Genomic DNA, 21,900 nt, shown 5'->3' with positions numbered 1-21,900 from the left:
TGATGTCACACAGACAATTGTTGTGAAGCAATGGATACAACGTTGTGAAGCAGTGGATACAACCTCAAGACTCAGAAGTAAGATTTCTCTCATGTAGACAAATGATCGAAATCTGTTTTAAAATGCATTATTCCCTCATAGATTTGAACGTATAATATGATGTACTGAAGGCAAACGAACCTGATTGCTGTCCACAACAACACAGTTCAGCAACACAGACGCCATCTACATCTCTCTGCCACAATGCATGTGCAAACCTCATCCCCCCACACCTTATCGCCCCACCTCTATGCGTCGGAAGTGTATATTATTTGAAGCAGGCTGTAGACCAATGAGTTCAATGTAGGATATTGTCTTTCTGTATGTCTACTAACTTTTTGATACTAACAGCTACATCACACTATACTGTACACAGAAAAGTTACTGCAAACATTAATGCTCACTACTTGCAAAGCATGTATGGCGCCTTAAATTTTTCTAACCGTAAAATTAAATCAAAATAAATTGACTCATTTACAATTGCATTAAGTGTGAAAGGGTGTCATACCTGGGTGGAAAGGCCTTCTCAAAGTTAAGGGGTTCGAGCTGGTTACACCTGCCCAGTACCATGTCCCTTGCAGAAACTAGTCCTCGAGTCGCAATTTCAGGAGCCAGTTCGTCTTCGTCTTCCTCTATTATTACGGAGACGGTAAAATCTATTATTTGGGGAAAATGTAAAACACAAACCCACAGATTAATATCACTTTGCACACAAAGTTGTGTACACTTGCTCAAATATCAAAACTGGCAGACATACCTGAAAGGGGGACAGATCTTTTATCAGACACTGGCAATGATCCATTTGAATTATTACTTCCTCGTGTCCGCCTTTCTGGAATTACCACATGCGAAAGCCTCCTGCACAGACTGGACCTCCTGCTGGGATTACGATACGACAGTTCTGCATTTTTTCCACAGTACAGACTTGTGTCGTGGGCCAAATTTTGCCCTGCAGAATGATTATATGAATGACAGACTAGTCAACTAATATATTAAATACTGTACTCTATTGTTATGCAACTGGTAAATCAGTACACAAAATTGGCCACGGAAAAAAAAGAGTTAAAATAATTTCTGAAATGGGATTTGCAAAAGTGTCAAGGGTCAACATCAATCAACACTAAGCACACAATGACCCAACCACAATGACAAATTCAAGCATTTCTGACAAATATAAAACACACGCCAATGTGTGTTGTGTATGCAAGGGGCGTTCTGGAAGACACTGCTTACTAACAAGGCCATAAATAGAACTGGTAATACTTCATCATGAAATGTAGGGACATATGTAAACTAAAACAAGTCAAGCACTTCTAGTAGTCACCAAAAGGAGGCCCCCAACAGCCGGCAGCTATGTTGCCAATGCTGCTATTATGCCATGTCTATAGCACAATTATGAATGTAAATTATAGAGCTGCTGCAATGCTGTACTACTGAAGCACAAAAAACCACTGACAACCTTGGAGTACCGAAACACCCTTTTTATGTAATTAAAAAGAATTTCATGTTTGGAAATTTATGTTGAGAGAAAGATTACAATATTTTCAGTATTTAAATACATTATTTTAATGCACTGGTTAATCTCTTACTTGCTATCAAAAGGAAGAGGATAGAGAACCACAGTCTTTAATGCAATTTACTTGCATGTCTGGATGAACAGGTATTGCAGACAATAGATAGTCGTCCAAAATTACTTTGAAATAAATTCGCTGAACACGAATAACTTGGCTTCTGCTGTGTTATGCACGGATGCACTACCTATTGGTGACATATGAAAACAGTAGAACATCTATACCTAACACAGCTGCAACTGAGTTATTCGCACTCAGCAAATTTATTTCAAAATCAATGAGAGCATATTCGTTAGCCACACCTCCTATGTCACAATCAGTATCTTCCCTCCTGCTTCTGCTGTTGCTGATATCTTTTCTAAGATGTGCTAGAAGTGTATGACCACACTGTTCCATGCTGTGGGAGTAATATTGCCTAATGTCTTATTTCTTACTTTCAATTGAGTCCACACGATTTCTATTGCACTGAAATGTCAATGATATTGTAGAAGACAACACACTACGACCATTTTCTTCTGCAACTTTGTCAATGACGTTTTCCAGCATTTGTGACTCTTCCATTTCCCTATAAAATGAATCTATATTTTTGTTTTCAAGCCAATCCAAGATGTCATTCTTCCTGCTTCTGCATGTAGGTTCTTCATTTAACTGAAGTGTTATAGTCCACAATCTGATCTTATAGTGCAGTTATTTTCTTTGTTTGGCATCAAATGGTGTATGGAACACTTTAAAATTCATTGTCACCATTTTTCCTCTAAAATACTCTGATTCTTTTAATGTAAAAAACGAAGCATTTAGAATAAACCCACTGATTGTTCCAGTCGAGTCTGCCAACTGCCTTTTGCAACTGATGCTTTGTTTCTCATGCAGGGTCATCAATCCTTGCAGTCAGCCTGGAATGATCATGGGTTACCCATGCTTCATACAACCATACAATTTCGTAACATTTGCATTTGGAAATCCTGGCAATGACATCCTTCCATCCAGGCAGAATTCTTCTTCCACAAAATGTTTTCCATTGAATCCCTATCTTCTTTAGTATCACTCAAGGCTTGGTTTTTCCTCAGAAAAACAACTGACTATCTCATGTTAAGACCAGGAACTTCTTCCGGGTGAGAGATTCTTTCCGTGTTTAACAGTTCTCCGTGTTTTGTCGAAGACCATGCTCTTGAAAATTCCAGAGTTCTGGCCTCTGGCAGCACATACTCTGATTTTTCCTGGAGTAGAAAGAGTGGCAGTACTTCTCCAGCACATTTCTCCCTGATTATTTTCTTCATAGAGTTCATTCTAATTTTCAGAGCTTCAACTACTCATTTGACAACTTTCAACAAAGATGTAAGACAGCCAACATTATCTTTCTTTCTCAGAATATCACTGTATATTACACATAAGTTTACGAGACTTAATATTTAAGGTAACAACCTACTTTCCTGGGCTCGAGGTAGAAATTAACAATAGGACACGACACCAATCCATTAACACAAACTGAATCAGTAACACAATATGCGACACTTTGCAGCAGCATCATCTGCATCACCACAGCAATATTCACAAAATTGCAGAATTCAGAGTGGCACTAGTATGTTCTTCACACAATGCGCTCCACATGTGTGAACTGTGAGGGACGCTCTTTCGGCAGCTTGACTATGGCAATCTTATTTCAACGATCACTACAAATACCCGGGAAAGTTTAGAAATACAAACATTTGTGTGATAAAACAAAAAATTTCTGAAGACAAGCTTATGAGGAAGTATAGTACTTTCAATTTCAGTTGAGGGAAACACAAAATATGACTACATATCATTAAAATGTTACTCTGAACGTACCTTTACAATAGCTCAATTCGTGGCTGTCAGCAGCTCGATATAAAACATCGGACACATTTTCTGATTCTTCTTCTTGATGAGTTGCCTGTGACAATATGTTAGTTGTACACATATCTTTGTGTGAAGGTATGCATGTCTCAATGTGTGAAGGTGATGAAAAAACTGCAGCACTTGAACTACGAGCAGACTTCCGAGTTCTTCTGCTGCACCGATTTACTTCAGCATCAACTGGCATTAAATTTTTAATTGCAGTAGCTCTAAAAGAGCCACCATTGTCAAATTCTGCCTCTAATGACTTACTTCTATTGGCACACACTTCATTTACTACATTATCACAGTCTGAACTCTGTACTGAAGTAATTATTGAATCTGATAGTCCTGCATGTACTGGACTGCTGAGATTAAGTGTACTGCTAACCTGTGAAGATAAGTTAATGATGTTACCTATTGACTTCCTATCCACATCACTGTTACCTTTGATTTCCATTGAAGATACTGAGTGGCTGAACTCTGCTTTTCTTACATGTAAATTAAATGAATGTGCATCATTTGACATGAGTAACCTATGGTACTCATGAGAATTGTTTGTAATAACAGAGTCTGAAGACAAATTTCTACTTGAGGCACTTTCGTCAGGGAAGTACAAATGGCTCTTTTGAACTACAGTTCCACGTTGAAATGCAACCATATCAGTTTCAATCTCATCCACAGAAGAGAACATGTCAGGACTTTCACAAGTCATTGCAAATTGAAGTTGGCCAAACTCTGGTCCATCCCAAGTCGTGCTGTCACCATTGCTTCCACTTTCATTGTGCTGGGAACCGCTAACTAGTGGCACCAAGTATCTCTCATGACGTTGACTACTAGAACGTGTTTGATATCTGTTCTCAATTCTTTTATTTTTAATTCTGACTGACGAAGGTATGCTTTCGTCAATATTACAATTGCTTTTACCTTTATTATACACACTGTCACTACCAGACCTTTTATTAGAAACACGAACACTTATAAATTCCTGAACTCCAATAGCTTTCTCGCGTGCACCCTGACTCTCACTACTACTCTTAGATCTTGTGAAAATTGGCGAAAGGAAATCATCAGAACTTCGAGTGTTCTCAACATTGTCATGTCCATTCTTTGTTTTCTTATTCCTTTTTTGTCTTATTTTGACTGATGAATAGAAGCTTTCATCAGGATTAAGTGAGTTGTAAGTATTATTAGGCCCTTCATTTTCACTTGCCATAGTTCTTCTCAATCTCATTCTCATTCCTGAAATATTTCCAGAAGAATCTTGATGTGTAATTTTGTAATCAATGTTCTTATTTTCAATACTATTTCTAGTCATTTTTGCAACCTGGGAGAAGGGACTATCCTCACATTTACACTGTTCTACAATTTTGTTATGAAGACATTCAGAAATATGTGCACGTGATTCAAGAAAACTGACCACACTGGATCCATCAGTGTCATCTGCATCACACAGAAGCGGTGAAGGTGAAAAGGTGGAATCAGAGGCAGCCAAAATGAAAGAGTGGTGTTGGGAAGATTTCTCAATATTTTCAATACTATTCCTTAACTCCTGTGTCAACATATTTCTACCATCTCTCTTCAGATCATAATTTTTGTTCCTTCGTTTATTACGAACTGAAACTGCTGGGAAAACAGGTGAAATCAAAATTGGAGTACTTGTTCTGTTACTTCCTTTGTCTATTTGTAGACAATGTGCAGGTGAAAGTAGCACTGAAAAGCAAATAAATAAATCAATCAAATATTTTGCTCAAAATACAGGCTACTGTTTATACAACAAATTAAATTATATAACTTCTTAATATGAAGCAATAAAAAAAACATTAACAATAAAACACGATTCCAAAAATATTGTATTAAAAATTTAACATAAAACAATTTAAATTGAAATTAACTTTAAAATTACACCATAGCCTACTATACTGTCATAATGTGCAATGTTAATGAACCAGAAACAAGGAAAGTGCACAAAGACAGTAATTTTACATTAATTTTTATTTTGGAAGTCCATCCTGCATTAGTGAAAAATTTTTTGGTCTCCTTTTTTTTACTAAAATGTCCACCTTTGGTGAACTTACTAATGTGGGGGTGGTCCAATCTGATATGCCAAAAATCTACCCTAAAATTTTGCCTAAAGAAAGGACTCATCCAAAGAAATTCACAGTCCAAATTTTAGGTGCTAAGACACATTGCAAGTATTTAAAAAATTATTTGTCACGTGAAAAACTGCTTTAAGTAGTAATTTGTACAGCCCTTCTGCCTAGATGGGAATCGGCAAACAATGTAGGACCATGTAGTATGAAGTCTAAACTGCATGTGCACAAATTTTAAGCACTTACGCCACACCATTGTCTCTCCCATCATTAACGTTTGGAGTAACTTGCAGATCATATTGTCAGCTAAGCTGCTGCAGATTTAAGTATTGCATAAGGGACTAGCAGAGGAAAGAAAATCAATGCAGTTTATGATGTTCTACTACAGATGCTTCCATCATTTGAGACTAATTTGTTAGCATTAAACATTTCATAATAATTTCTGAAGCACAGTTCTTATGATAATTTTTGAATAATGTATATTTCAGAAACAATGAAACATTTCCTAGTTTATTCCCTGTGGTTGTCACAACAATGGAAAGTGTGCACTGGATGACAAAAGTCACTATCTTCCTTACCAGGCAAATGTCACAAAACAAAACTCAGTGCTTACTAACTTTATTTAGACAGAATTGGAATGTAGTAAGAAACAGTCGTGACTATATTCTGTACATTGTGCTGCGTACCAGGTGTACATGTCCAAATTATGAGGGCTGCCCAGAAAGTAATGCACCACATTTTTTTCTCATGTGAATACAATGCTCTGAATGTGAAACATTGCGTATGTATTATTTGAAGTCTCCTGGGTAAGCGTACCAAGTTTCCATCACTTCCGACAGATAGCGAAGCTGCGTGACAGTTTGTACATTACAAACAATGTACTGTCATTTAATTTCTCACTGCAAAGGAAAACTGTGGGGAATATTCACAAACACTTGTTCAAAGTCCACAAAGCACCTGCTGTCAACAGAAGTACACTTAGCTGTTGGCCACAGAGGGTGAGGTCATCAGAAGGCAGTTCATCGGAGCACGACGATTTGCGGCAGTCAGGGCGACCACCCATGGCTGTCACAACTGACATGTTGCACTGAGCTGCTGATGTCATTCGCAAAGACTGACACATTATGACTCAGCAGTTGGTGCTGCATCTGTCAATCAGCAAACTAAGTGTGGATGCAATTACCAAACTCTCAGATATCCAGAAGTGTGTGCAAAATGGGTCCCATGGTGTCTAGCAGTGGATCAAATTGCACGGAAAAAACATTAGTCTTGATTTGACACAACATTTTGAAGCTGAGGTGAAGCCATCTTGTCCTGGACTGTGACAGGTGAAGAAACCTGGGTTCATCATCCAGGGGGAGGGGGGGGGGGGGGGCAGTTGCTGGAATGGTGCCATTCCCACTCCCCACAGAAGAAAAAATTCAAAACAACTGCTTCCACCAGCAAGGTCATAATCACAGTGTTCTGAGACTGTGAAGGTGTGCTTCTCATTGATGTGATGCCAAGAGTTGGTACCATTAATTCATAAGCATATGTCAACACATTAACAAAACTCAAAGACTCACTTCCAGTGACTATGGCACCACAGCAACCCAGGAGATGTTTTGCAGCAACACAATAATACTCTGCCCCACACAAGTCTGAGGACAGCTGAACACATTGCAAAACAGGGTTGAACAGTGCTACCCCATTCACCCTACAGCCCTGACCTAGCACCCTCAGACTTCCACTTGTTTGGGCCATTAAACGATGCTATTCGTGGAAGACATATTGAGGATGATGAAGCTGTGATTCATACAGTGAAGTACTGGCTCTGCCACCAGGACAAGGACTGGTACCAAAGGGGCATAAACGCCCTTGTTTCGCAGTGGAGGAAGGCCATAGAATCGGATTGAAATTATCTGGAAAAATATGGTGCGTGGCTAAAACACCATTCTTTTGTGTTAATAATTTTCATTATGTTCAATAAAGAATAGTTGAAGGAAAAAATGTGGTACATTACTTTCTGGGAAACCCTCTTAACAAAATGTGCTGACCCAAAGTGACAATGCACAAATGGCTGAAGTTTAACAATACTATTCCAATGGGAAACCTGAAAGTACAAAGAGCTATTGGAACTTATGTTGTCCAACAATTTTCTAGAAACTGCTTTCTACTGTCAAACAACTACTTTATGGAGAGGCTGAACCACACTATTAGTTCTGGGTGGAATCCAAATTATATTAACAGTCATCATCATCATCATCATCATCATCATCATAATCATCATCTTCCGAAAAATGGATGATGTCATGTCGAGGTCAAAACTCTAACAAAAGCAATGCATTATTTTCTGAAAATGGGAAAACGACGTTTCAGACGTAATATTGATCAAATTATTCTCTCCCATTTTTCCAGAGTTTACCAGAATTACACGATATTTGCCATTAAACAGCCAGTGCCTGTGGTAAGCATGAGTGGATTACACAGTTTTATATCTCTCTTCACATCAAGGCACATTAGGACCAAAATTTAAAACAAGTACTGTTTAGGGACAAAAATCTTTTAATTGACATAGTAAAATCTGGAATAGTGACATAAGAATAATGAAACATGTCATAGCAAGCATTGATTGCACAAGCAGCAACTGACTGCTTTATGCTCAAAATAAAGTAGTTTGCATAGTGTTCTTGCACACAACCTGACTAATTAGTTTTATAAATAGCAAGAAGCTTTGTCTTCACATCAATTACGAATTGCTCTATACTATTAGCTATCTCCTCTACATGTTTACTTTAAGGAAAGTCCATAATTTTCTGACTTCCTTTTAGTGTAATTTATTGTATCTGTTTAACCGAGTCGAAGAAAGCTGGAAATCAGTAATCTCCCTCAGTAATGGTGCACTGATGCTCGTGAACAGTTGTAAACCTTCCGAATTTTTCTCCTTTCACACTTTTTCAAGCTTCATTTTGGCACATATTTCGTGCTTGATGTAAAGCCGCCTCCTATTTATACATGTTCCAATTTTTCGAAACTAAACTGACACCACGCTGCTTAACTTTAGGCTTTTTCTCTCTCCTTCATTTAATCAAATAATTTAAAATCTCTTCATTGTTACAGAAATTATTACTTTACATGTTTTCTTTTGTTCGAGCCACATTTCACAGATTCAGAGTTACCTCTAGTTTCTTCTCATGTTTTCACATATCTAACAAAATACTGAGATCATTTGAATGAATTTCTTCATATTTCACCTTTGCAAAGCTGGGAACATTAATTGTATTTCACATTACTGGGAAATCTGCAACCTGCACAAAGACAGATGCTATTAGCAAGCATATTGGTGGCAGGGGACAGCTTTACTGCCATGGTTACCACTTGCAATACTGCAAAGGCAACAGTTGGTCATTATGGATATTAATTGAGTTACAAACTTGAGCAAATAGTAACCGAGCAATTGTGTAAGAAAAATTATCAATGGAAACTGAAATTCACTTTACATATCACAGTAGTACTGTACCGAGTTGTCTGTTTACTTACATGCCATTAAACAAGGATGTGGATCTGCAGTGTTGCTCATGTACTGTCTGCTTTGACTAGGGTAAGAGGGTACACTTCTCCACTTGTGTGGCTAGCTATACTACAAATTTGGCAGGTTTCTTCATTTCAAAAACTTGCTGTGTGTCTTAGCAACTAAATTTTTGACACTGTCATACCTGCAAACTTTTGAAAAACATCACAAGATGATGATGGTAAAAATTTTTGGAGATTAAATATTCCTGGAGAGATGTCCACTGCAGCACGTACTTCTCCACTGACATTATTGCACAGTATCGAAAGTTGAATAGCCTTGATTTCTTGCCGACAATATCAAACTTAATCACTACCCTCTGCCTAATATCACTTCTATCATCAATGAGCTTGCAATTAACATTCCAATCAATTTCTGTGAAGGCAAGCTGATGGATTCAAATTCTTTAACGGTGCCAACAAGAAAGTCAAAGTTGCTATGGATGTACACCATAGCATTTATGATTGAAGGTACAACAATAGCATATAGCACATCATGTATTTAAAGCAGATTTCACAACCTGAAAATGTTTATGAATAATATCAACAGCTTCAATCCACATAAACCCTCTCATTAAGGCTCATATTACACCATGAAAGATCTTTGACAAAGTTCTTTTATAAATGCTTGTTGGTCAAATCTTTGAAAGTCAATTCTATGTGTGCTTTTATAACATTTCTTTTATCAAAGACCTTTGACAAAAATCTGTGCAACATACTCACTTTCATAAAAGGTTGCAATTCTATGCTTGACACTTCATTTCCATTACCCCTTTCACCTATAAAATAACGATCAAAAGTATTTCGTGTGTGGGTACCATCACAATGGTTATTGAAAAATATGAAGGATATGGAATTCTTCATAATGCAAAGCATGCTAACTAAAAAAACACAACAATTTGTTAGAATCTTATGAAGAAAAACTTTTGCAATCAGGTACATTTGAAGTGGCTGCACTGTGGAAAATGAAATAAAGAAATTAAATGCACTAAAAATCAGCATTTGGTAGGAAAGTTGAAAACAATTATGCAGAAATGGCAATTATAAATTTATTACTAAAATCCAGTGTTACTGGTACTCATTAATGGGATTCCTTGATACAACACATGCCAATGAGTTGTCTAATAATTTTGATTTTATGCATTTTATTGCTTACAGGATATGACAGAAGAGGCCAACGGAAGCTCATGAATTACCTAGACGGAAGAAGGAAACTATCAACTCTTTTGTGATGTGAAAATTCAAGTGGTGTTAATAAAGTGTATTTTTTTCTAGGAGCGGCGAACGGAGGACATGGTGTAAGTAGTACGGTAAAAAAGCATTAATACGCAAGACAAGCAATATATTAATACACAACAATAAAATGAAAAATTAGCACTGGCAAAAAATCCAGGAACAATTACATTTTTCATGTGCACATGCAAATTAATAAAAATTCAGGTTCTATTCTTCACATTTCACACAAAGAAAGTTGAATCCATCATCTATACCTCCAATTATGTCTTAGAGATTCATCTACCACAAGTTTGAAGCACTACATCCACATTATGAGTTGTTGTAGAGGAAATCTGAATCTCTCTCAGTATATTCTTCGGAAGCAGCAGAAAGTAGTGAAAATTTCTTCTCTCCCCCCCCCCCCCCCCCTCTTACAAATCCAAAATATTATGGACAGCATTAATTCTTGTTAGGATAACACTTGAGCTACAAGAAAGAAAGCACACATACATATATTTTAACTTTGGATCTCACCTGAGTCAATGTGTTCAACCTGATGTTTCACACCACTCAACGAATTTTTGTCGACCAATGGTTTCCTGTAAACATGAACACAGAATTTAGGAAGGATGAAGCTAGGACGACAAAAGAAATTTTATGTCCAAGTGGCTTACATCATAACATATCATATTCACACTTTTCTTCTGCACTTTTAAAAACATCTCACTGTGTTTTATTCATATAGAGATCTATGATTCACATGAATCTTCACTATTTGTAGGCTACACCAGAGTACTTACATGTGGTCAATGTATGAATATGTGGTGTCTGTTCTTTCTGACATGTCCAAAGAAACAGTCACCACACATTCATAATTTGCTAGACCTAGCTGGGCAGTGAATCCACCTAATTCAGTGAGAATGCACAAATACATCCGACCTGGCAAACTCACAATCAGAAGAGAGCATAGGGAGGAAATGGACAGTGGCTGCGGATAGGTGGTGCTCGATGGGAGTGTGGACCGGCCATGAGGCAAGCTGAGATAGTCTGTGCAGCTGCAATACCACTGTGTCCCAGATGGCACAGTGGTTACAGCACCTGCCTAGTAAGCAAGAGATCCTGGCTTCAAATCCCAGTCAAGTACCCATTTTCACTTGTCTCAGCCGGTTCTGCGTAATGTCCTAATGCAGCTGACAGCAGTGTTACTCCACTCCCTGCTCTCTCCACTTTCAATTTACATTTTTGTCAATGATTTATTTCAATTTCAGGCTGTTTTTTGAACTACATTATTTCTCTTAACCCTTCATCGAGTGCAATCGGCCTGATAGGCGCAGCTGAAATGTTTATTCCCTCTCCCCAAATAGTCGGCATGGGATTTCCCAGCCATTGGTACCTTCTTATCTTGAGGTGCTGTTTACAATGCTCCACTAGCTTTTGCACAACCTTCGGGGAGAGCAGCTTTTCAACCAGAGTTGTTATTTTACTCGCTTGATGGATGAGTAATGTGAATTGCTTGTGAAAATGTAGAGTACAGTGAGGTAAGCCTTTCAGGTACATTGTGCCTGAATAATGTTGTTATACTTGGGTTCTCTCTTTTACAGTCCATATTTTCCACAGACATGGGTCATAATTATTACGACTTGGCTAATCCATGTCACCTTGAAGAAATACAGGATTTGCTGAAGTGTGATGACTAAGACCCCGTGCTACCTGAGGATCTTGGTGAGGAGACATTTGTTCACAAGATGAGGTGGAAGAATGTGAAAGCAATTCTGTAACAGAGCAGGATGGTGAGGATGCTGCTGACAATGAAAAAGAAAGAGAACAAAACAAACTCAATTTGGGAAGAAATAAGAAGACCATGGGAGCCAAAAAGCCACCCAGGAAGGCACATCATACGGGATCAGACATCACCACCACTCACCTCCCTGGAGTCATAGCAAACACTAAGAACACTAAAAGTGCAGTTGAAAACTGGAATAAAAATATGCAAATCAATACACTGAAACTATCACCGATTGTTTCGAGAGAGAGAGAGAGAGAGAGAGAGAGAGAGAGAGAGAGAGAGAGAGAGAGAAAATCAGTTCCACAGATGTAATTGAACTAAAAGCATTTATTGGTTTGTTGTACCTAGGGAATTGTCGAAGCCTGGAGGAACTTTGGGGACCAAACATTGTGCTGAATAATAGTCTCTTGATGAATCTCAAACAGTTTACGACTGTTAACATTGACTTCATTTTGATGACTGAACTATCAAAGACCAACGAAAAGAATTTGGCTGGCTAGCTCTTATTTGTGACTTTTTGAAACAATAGTATAAAATTGTCAGAAGAGCTGTTGTCCTACACTTCCTGGTTTTCATGGAAGATGTGTTTTCAGCAGTACATACTCTCAAAACCAAACAAATATTGAATAAAACTTTTTGCTCTTGTTGGGGCTAAAATGATACACACTGTAAACATGGAGATCTATGTTGCACTACAGCCTGCAGGTCCTTTCTGTCAGCAACAAACCAACTGAAGTTGTCAAGAAAAGACTAAATCTGTATTTGGATGCAGTCAAAATATCACTGCTGATAGTTGATTTTCTGATTTTTGACCTCACTGGCTATTTGAACACAAAAAGCTGTCTTATTTGAACCTGTCACAAAAAATAGAAGACAATTGCCATTAGATTTTGTTGATGTAAAACAGAAGACACAATACAGCAGAATGTTTGGAATTAATGATGGGAAGGTTTTGGTTTCCTACATACCACACCAGAACAATGATGTTATTCTTGTATCTTCGTTTCACAACGACAATGTCACTGATCCCAAAAGATGTTGATACCACAAATCATATGCATGCTACTTAACAGTGTGAGCAGAGAAACAAAGTACTGGCCAATGATTTTTTTTTCACACCCTGCTGAATGTGGGAGGCATCAACTTCCAAGTTACTTTCCTTGAAAATCAACTGAAGAAACTACATGGAGTGTACCTAAAACCAATGGAACATCAAATTGTTCTCAGAAAGCTATGCAGAAGTAGTAAGAAGATTGGAATGCCCTCCAGCTTGCAAAGGCGACTCAAAATATTAATCCCCACAAAAGACAGAGAGAAATCAGCACCTCTCTCACATACAAAAAGACGTAGATGCATCACCTGCACTATAGAAATGTGTCACAGAAGAATGTCAAACTACAAATGGAAAAACTGCCACAATGCAATCTGCTTATCCCATGCAAACATGGTCAACTTTGCTACTCTGCTTCCAATAATCCTCAGTGAGTGGGAAAGGCACCAGCACCAAAATAGTGTCTTGAACTGGGACATTTTTACTTATATTTACTGTTTACTAAAATTAACGTACTGAAAACTAACTGTTCAGTGGCGGATTTAAAATTTCAGTCATTTATATTTTATTCTTTTGTTTTTAATAAAAAGTTTTTTTTAGCCTCATGTTCTGCTTTGACGCATTCCCATGAAAGCCACTACTTACATTTAGGTTACTAAAGTTGAAAATATGAGATAATAGCCAATTTCAAAACCTTTGTCCTTCAAGCTCCTTGTCCCCGAACACAGGAGTCCCAGAATAGTGCCTGGCAGAGGGTTAAGCATTTTTCATGTGTAAATAATATTAACCTATTATACTGTACTGTTTTCTTCTCAAATTACTTTTATATTAATTAATATGAAATTCCCCTAACAGTCTCAACTAGAGGGTTAATGAAATGGAATCTGCACTTTCAAATGAATGTTTCATTGACTGTATTATATCTGTGTATTTTAAGACAGATCATTACAAATGCATTAAGAATTTAGTTTGTAAATACAGCACAAAAGTAACATGTACATGAAAAACTAACTTAACAATGATGTAATTATTATTTAATTTCATTGAAACTACCTGGAACTGCGAAGTAACCTATCAAATGTTGTGTTTGGGCTGTGTGTGACATCGCTAAAGACCTTTACTTCTGGCTGGAAAAATTTGTACTTTTTTGCGGCAGCAACACCCTCTTTCCTCATAGTTCCCTTCATTTTACTCTTTTTCCTGTTCTCTTTCTCTGCTTTCAAATCTACCTGGGGAAAATTTATTCTGTAACTGCATTGTACAGTCAAAATGAACATTCAACTTTCCTGATATATTTACAAATTCTACTATAATTGTATGCAGGGTGAATGAATTAGTTTAGCCTACAAAACTGAGATACTGGAATTAGGTCAACACAATATAAACAAGATACTTACAGTAGCTGTATCAAAATGGACACTATTCTGCAACTTTTTAGGCTTCCTTTTCTTTTTTGGATTACATTTCTGGTCTGCTTTGAACTTCTTTATACTGTCAGCATTCAAAGCATTGAACAAATAAAAACTGGAGTTCAAGTTATCTTCAATTATAGCTGCTGGGAAACGCTTCCTCCTCTTCCGCCTTCGAACTGGTATGTAAGTTGATTTCACATACATCTTTACCTCCTGGAAAGTAGTAAACATAAATATACATGGCTCCTGCATATATAAGAATAATGTCTAAGCAACATTTATTCCTATTTTCTGCAATAAGAAGTGAATCAGTGTCGTCGTTCATACTCCAACCAACCATGGCCCACTCCCACACTAACCTAGCCACCACCTGGCTACTTTCCAAAAATTTTATTTCCATCTTCATTTCACCCTTCTTTCCTAGGTCCCTTTCCAACATTACGAAAAAGCCTGATTTACTATCATCCTCCAACAAACTAAAGGCTCTGCCATTGCCATGCTAAACCATTACTTAACATAAGATATTCACCACTTGTTTTATTCTTCTATCTACAAGGCCCGCCAGAGTGGTGGCAGTTATGTGTTTAAGAGGACTAAACTCCTTGCTTATCAGTCTGTCGATTCACAAGAAAATGATGTTAAAAGGAGAATTCTCATTCCAAGGCCTGTAGCCAAGTCATCATGGTTGAAAATTTGTGGGTCAGTAACTTTATGCAGATAGTTAAAGATGAGATAAAATCCAGGCAGCTTAAAACTATAATGGTCACTGAAGCATACACCAAGAAGGATCATTATGGTCAGTACATCTACAAAGGGGTAAGAAACTACCATATTTACCTGATTGTAAGACGAGGTTTTTCGCCCAATTCATCAGTCAAAAAATACAGGGTCATCTTATATTCACAGATTAAACTATAGCTGCTGAGATTAAATTTTTTATGTTATTTAACAGAGTATGTAGGGATCGTTTTACATTTAGCCTACAGATGAAGCTTTGGCTATTGAGGTCATGTGTACATTAATTTTTAAGAATTGGTTGGTTGGTTTGTGGGATTAAAGGGACCAGACTACTATGGTCATCGGTCCCTTGTTCCATAAAAACTAAAACCACACGAAGAGAATAAAAAACGAACAACAGGAAAGACAGCAGACGAATCAGGACATGAAATACTCTGACAGAGACCAGACAAAAATTAAAACACACAGTGTGACGGTGGTTGGCCGACCGTAGAGAAAAAGAGGAAAAGCCAACCACCAAGAACACTTTAAAAACTCAGTTTAAAATCAGAGGCTAAAAGCCAGAATCAACAATAAAAACAAACACTCAGATTAAAGGATAAAATCCCCCTGCCCGAATAAAATGCAAAACCAAGTCCACCATGGCAGAGTCATCCGATAAAAGAGCAGAGAGCGTGTCAGGCATTGCAAAAGTCTGCCTGAGCATGGTTAAAAGGGCGCACTCCGACAGAATATGGACCACCATCAAGGACGCCCCACAACGATAAAGAGGGGGATCCTCACGACACAGTAGATAACTGTGCTCGAGTCGGGTGTGGCCAATGCGGAGCCGACAAAGGACGACTTAGTCCCTTCGTTTGGCTCGCATGGATGATCGCCACACAATCATCGTGTCCTTGACGGCACGGAGTTTGTTAGGGGTGGTCAGACCGCGCCATTCAGCATCCCAAAACGAGAGAACTTTGCAGCGTAAGACTGCCCGCAAATCAGCCGCCAGGAGGCCAATCTCCAGAGGTGACGCACTGGTGGCCTCTTTCGCCAGGCGGTCAACAGTTTCATTGCCGGGTATACCAACATGGCCTGAGGTCCAAACAAAGACCACAGACCTGCCGCTACAGGCGAGAGTATGCAGGGACTTCTGGATAGCCATCACCAGACGAGAACGAGGGAAACACTGGGCGAGAGCTCGTAAACCGCTCAGGGAATCGCTACAGATAACGAAGGACTCACACCTGAGCAGGAGCGGATATACTGTAGGGCACGAAAGATGGCAACCAGCTCAGCAGTGTAAACATTGCAGACAGCTGGCAACAAACGTTGTTCAGAATGGTCCCCTAGAGTTAGTGCATAACCAACTAGACCAGCAACCATCGAACCGTTGGTGTAGACAATGCCAGAGCCCTGATACGTGGCCAGGATGGAATAAAAGCGGCGTCGGAATGCCTCTGGAGGGACTGAGTCCTTCGGGCCCTGTGCCAAGTCGAGCCGAAGGCAAGGGCGAGGCACACACCATGGGGGTGTACGCAGAGGGGCCCGGAAAGTAGGTGGAACAGGGAAACACCCAAGCCAGGAAAGAAGCTGTTTGACACGTACGTTGATCGGACAACCCAACCGGGGCCAACGTTCTGGCAGACGAACGACTGACTGCGGGAAAAGGACACGATAATTTGGATGCCCGGGCAAGCTAAAAACATGGGCAGCATAAGCAGCCAGTAATTGTTGGCGGCGTAATCGCAGTGAAGGGACACCTGCCTCCATAAGTATGCTGTCCACAGGGCTGGTTCGGAAGGCACCAGTGGTAAGGCGTATCCCGCTGTGGAGGATTGGGTCCAGCACCCGCAACGCAGATGGGGATGCTGAGCCATAAGCCAGACTCCCGTAGTCCAGACGGGACTGGATTAACGCCTGGTAAAGCCGTAGGAGAGTAGATCGGTCGGCGCCCCACCTGGTGTGGCTCAGGCATCGCATAGCATTTAGATGCCGCCAACACGCCTGTTTAAGCTGCCGAATATGAGGCAGCCAAGTCAACCGGGCATCAAAAACCATCCCCAAAAACCTATGTGACTCCACCACTTTAAGAATCTCGCCGTCAAGATAAAGCCGCGGCTCCGGGTGAACAGTGCGTCGCCGGCAGAAATGCATACCGCAGGTCTTGGCTGCGGAAAACTGAAAACCATGCGCTACAGCCCAAGACTGCACCTTGCGGATTGCGCACTGTAGCTGACGTTCAGCAGCTGCAATGCCAATAGAGCTGTAGTCAAGGCAGAAGTCGTCAGCATACAGGGAAGCGGAGACAGTATTTCCCACAGCCGCAGCGAGCCCGTTAATAGCTATTAAAAACAGACACACACTGAGAACAGAACCCTGTGGCACACCGTTCTCCTGGACTTAGGAGGAACTATATGAGGCCGCGACGTGCACGCGGAAGGTACGATAAGACAGAAAATTGAAGATATAGATCGGCAGAGGGACCCGAAGACCCCATCCACGAAGCGTAGAAAGGATGTGATGATGCCATGTCGTATCATACGCCTTCCGCATGTCGAAAAAGACAGCAACCAGATGCTGACGGCGGGCAAAGGCAGTACGGATGGCCGACTCCAGGCTCACCAGATTGTCGGCAGCGGAGCGGCCTTTACGGAACCCACCCTGAGACGGAGCCAGAAGGCCTCGAGACTCCAGTACCCAATTCAAGCGCCGGCTCACCATCCGTTCAAGCAACTTGCAAAGAACGTTGGTGAGGCTAATGGGACGGTAGCTGTCCACCTCCAAAGGGTTCTTCCATAGTTTCAGAATGGGGACAACAAGACTTTCCCGCCATTGCGACGGAAACTCACCCTCGACCCAAATGCGGTTGTAAAGATCGAGGAGGCGTCGCTGGCGTTCCACTGAAAGGTGTTTCAGCATCTGAGAGTGGATGCTAACTGACCCAGGAGCGGTATCAGGACAAGCGGTGAGGGCACTTCGAAATTCCCACTCACTGAATGGAACATTGTACAATTCAGGATGGTGGGTGCGAAAAGAAAGACTCCGACGTTCTATCCGCTCCTTAATGGAGCGGAAGCCCAATGGGTAGTTGGCAGAAGCGGAATTCATAGCAAAGTGCTCTGCCAAGCAGTTTGCAATGACGTCAGAGTCAGTACAAACTGCTCCATTCAGTGAGAGCGCAGGGACACTGACAGGGGTCCGATAGCCATAGTGGCGGCTAATCTAGGCCCAGACCTGCGATGGAGTGACATGGAGGCCAATGGTGGACACATACTGCTCCCAGCACTCCTGCTTGCGTTGGCGGATAATGCAGCGGGCTCGCGCACGCAGCCATTTGAAGGCGATAAGGTGGTCGATTGAGGGATGTCACTTGTGACGCTGGAGCGCCCGCCGGCGAGCTTTAATCGCTTCAGCGATCTCAGGCGACCACCAAGGCACAGTCCGCCGCCGAAGGGATCCAGAAGAACGGGCAATGGCAGATTCGGCGGCAGTAACGATGCCGGTGGTGACCGATTGAACCACTGCATCAATGGCATCGTTAGAGAGGCTCAATAGCAGCAGTGGAGGAGAACAAGTCCCAGTCAGCCTTATTCAGAGCCCATCTGCTAGGGCTCCCAGAAGATTGACGCTGTGGCAGTGACAAAGATCGGAAAGTGGTCACTACGACACAGGTCGTCATGCACTCTCCATTGGACAGACGGTAAGAGGCTAGGGCTACAGATGGAAAGGTCAATGGCGGAGTGTGTGCCATGCGCCACATTGAAGTGTGTGAAGGCACCATCATTTAAGATCGAGAGATTGAGCTGCGCCAATAAATGCTCAATGATGGCGCCTCGACCTGTTGCCACTGACCCACCCCACAGATGGTTATGGGCGTTAAAATCGCCCAGTAACAGGAAAGGTGGAGGCAATTGAGCTATCAGAGCAGCCAGGACATGCTGCGCAACATCACCATCCGGTGGAAGGTAAAGACTGCAGACGGTAACAGCCTGTGGCGTCCACACCCGAACAGCGACAGCCTCTAAAGGTGTGTGTGGAGAGGTACAGACTCGCTGAGAAGAGAGTTCAGGACATAGATGCAGACACCACCAGACATCCTTTCATAAGCTGCCCGGTTCTTATAATAACCCCGATAGCCACGGAGGGCGTGGGTTCTCATTACCTTCTTCTAACCGGATTTAGAACATGGTGCTAACATTCAGATGGAAAAAAAAAAGGAACATAAATTTATCAAGAATGAAATATCTAACAAATTAAAAACAGAGTGTAATTTTTGCTGTAAGATTAAATTCCAGCAATAAGACCTGCAGTTGGAGATAGTAACAGATGTCAGTAGATGGGACACGCGCAAGTACGTGGACTGGACTGAATCATGATTGCAATCTTATTTCTGTATTAGTTGCTTTTGCTACACACAACTTGTACCTTGGAATATATTGCAGTCCTTGTTTCACAGCTGCTCAAGCTTTGCACTACAGAAAGGTTGGAGGAGAAACAGTGATATCAGTTTGGCAGATAACTATGAAAGCAGGGATGGGAGTAGCAAGCAGACAGCAAATGGGCTTTTCAGAAACATGTACCACGTTTAACCTACAGTTTGCCTGAATCCATTTGTAGTGAGAATTGAACAACTTTAAAACTGCACAAATACTCAAAGAGTATTCACTTCTGCAGGTGACAGTAAAAGTCTAGATAGAAGCCAGTGGTGCACTTATGTATTTCATGCTGCAGTGTTCTCGACACTCAGTGTGATGTACAGCAGGTGCAAAATGGACTGTCAGCTGCTGGTTCTATGCAGCCAGTGAGAGAACAGTGGGCAGACAACATGTTTATAAGCAAGAGACATTGTAACATCCTCACATCAGTATAGAAGAGAAATTCAATACCAATTTGGATAATAACAGCTGTGTTCTCAGGTCCTACAGTAATCACAAACTCGAAAATAGTTAACATATTTGAAAAGAACAGCCAAATATTTGTTATAACGAAGATATAATTTTCTTAGCCGGGCAATGGGGATGATGATCATTAAAAATAACGATAGCACAAATGAAAGGGTCAGTAAGCAAAAACTTTAGAAAAGGAAATTGTCTGCATATTAATGCACACCATTTCTTTTCGTATATTTGATATTTCCTTGTACTCTCAAAATGTAGCCTATTAATAAATGGCATACATTTAGAGCAGGTATAATGTTAACCTTTTAGGCATGTACTTTATGTGAATAAAACAGTTTGGAATTCTGATTAGTCAGAATACATTAAAAATAAATTTTTCACAAGAGGCCTCTTAGGGGGAGAGAGAGAGAGAGGGGGGGAGGAGGGGGGGTTTGTCTCATAATCAAGGTCGTCATACTCTGGTTAATACGGTAGAATTGGGTGAGAATGCACACTATTTGGACTAAAGAGCTAATTAGCTTCAATAGTCAAAATATGTACTTAAAAATTCAAAGAGGCATGGCAGTGTGGAAGGATAAAAAAAGCCGGATACCACTTGGGGACACAATGCACGGGAGGTACTCCCCTCAACCACACCTTACACTAGACTTGAAGGTTCAATTAAATTGTTATAAAATACGCTTTGCCTCAAGCACTGTAGGAAATCGGTAGCTGCTAATCCATCGTCTGCAAGTATCAGAGTGATGTAGACAGGTTTATTGCTCGTCTCAGATTCACTAGCAGGGCACATTCTGAGAGAATATTGAAAATCTTGAGATGACTACCACGGATGCATTGAGGAGTCCTCTTGACAACAGGAACTCATGAGTAAATTTGGTGTGACTGATATGTAGTCGGCACAGTACGAAGGCATCTTTCCAGGAGGCCTGGAGAAGCATGCCATGCCTTGATCCCCTTGATTGCTCTCAGCTTGTTGAAGATCGTCGTTACCTGTCATTCCATATCCCAGGTCTTCTCAATCTGATGTAGTTGCAACTGTATGTCTGTGCCCAGCTGCTTGAAAGCACTGAAACTGGTCTTTCAAGCAGCTCATGGAGTAACTACAAATATGAAATCCCTTGTGCCAAGAGTTTTAATGTACTGCAGAGCCCATTAGATGGCAACCAATTCTATACGTACTTGACAGACAACATTTCTTATGTCCTTTGGGCGTGCAAAAGCAAAACTGATCCCATCAATGACTTTTCAATCCTTTTAGAAAGACATCTAACTTGGGTCGTCACCGAGAACTGAACAGATGTATGGGAAATAGTGCGATCAGCATTTTTCTTAGTGCCACAAGGGAGATCCATCCAAATCATAGGAATACCCCACAACATGGGGTGGGGGCACCAAGAGGGAACTCTGAGCATAGACAAGAGGCAGCAGTTTGACGTCCTACATAAATCTTCCAATTGTACCCCAGCTGGTCAGCCCATTTTTGGGCAATTTGGAAAAAGTCTTAACTGTTGGTTGTTAAACATAAGACATATTACACAGATGGGTAGGCATCTGACAGATAGTGAGCGCATAGATCAAAAGTTCCTTGCATCTGACCCTCAGTGATGTGATACCAGCTTCCAACAGTAGGCTGTAGACAGGTCTCATGGGACACCCACACTGCCAACCACACAACACTATTGTGGACATGGTCTAACAAAACAAGC

General features: G+C 40.6%; 1 protein-coding gene across 9 annotated transcripts in view; it reads right to left on the bottom strand.

Annotated features, from left to right (window-relative positions):
* LOC126267241 (uncharacterized) overlaps positions 1-21,900 on the bottom strand; it is a 210,461-nt gene that overhangs the window by 66,103 nt on the left and 122,458 nt on the right. For 8 of the 9 annotated variants that reach the window (XM_049972226.1, XM_049972225.1, XM_049972228.1 and 5 more), the window contains 6 exons: positions 14,556-14,783; positions 14,212-14,387; positions 10,856-10,920; positions 3,438-5,177; positions 797-988; positions 548-695 (listed from right to left, as the gene is read on the bottom strand). In XM_049972226.1, the coding sequence (XP_049828183.1) occupies positions 548-695; positions 797-988; positions 3,438-5,177; positions 10,856-10,920; positions 14,212-14,387; positions 14,556-14,774 (2,540 nt within the window). In that variant the 5' untranslated portion in view covers positions 14,775-14,783. Of the gene's footprint in view, positions 1-547; positions 696-796; positions 989-3,437; positions 5,178-10,855; positions 10,921-14,211; positions 14,388-14,555; positions 14,784-21,900 lie in introns of those variants that run through there. The other variant, XM_049972233.1, reaches the window with a different exon arrangement.

Source organism: Schistocerca gregaria, chromosome 4 (assembly GCF_023897955.1).
Source record: "Schistocerca gregaria isolate iqSchGreg1 chromosome 4, iqSchGreg1.2, whole genome shotgun sequence".
Classification (NCBI taxonomy): domain Eukaryota; kingdom Metazoa; phylum Arthropoda; class Insecta; order Orthoptera; family Acrididae; genus Schistocerca; species Schistocerca gregaria.
This window is presented reverse-complemented; position numbering and strand designations above follow the sequence as displayed.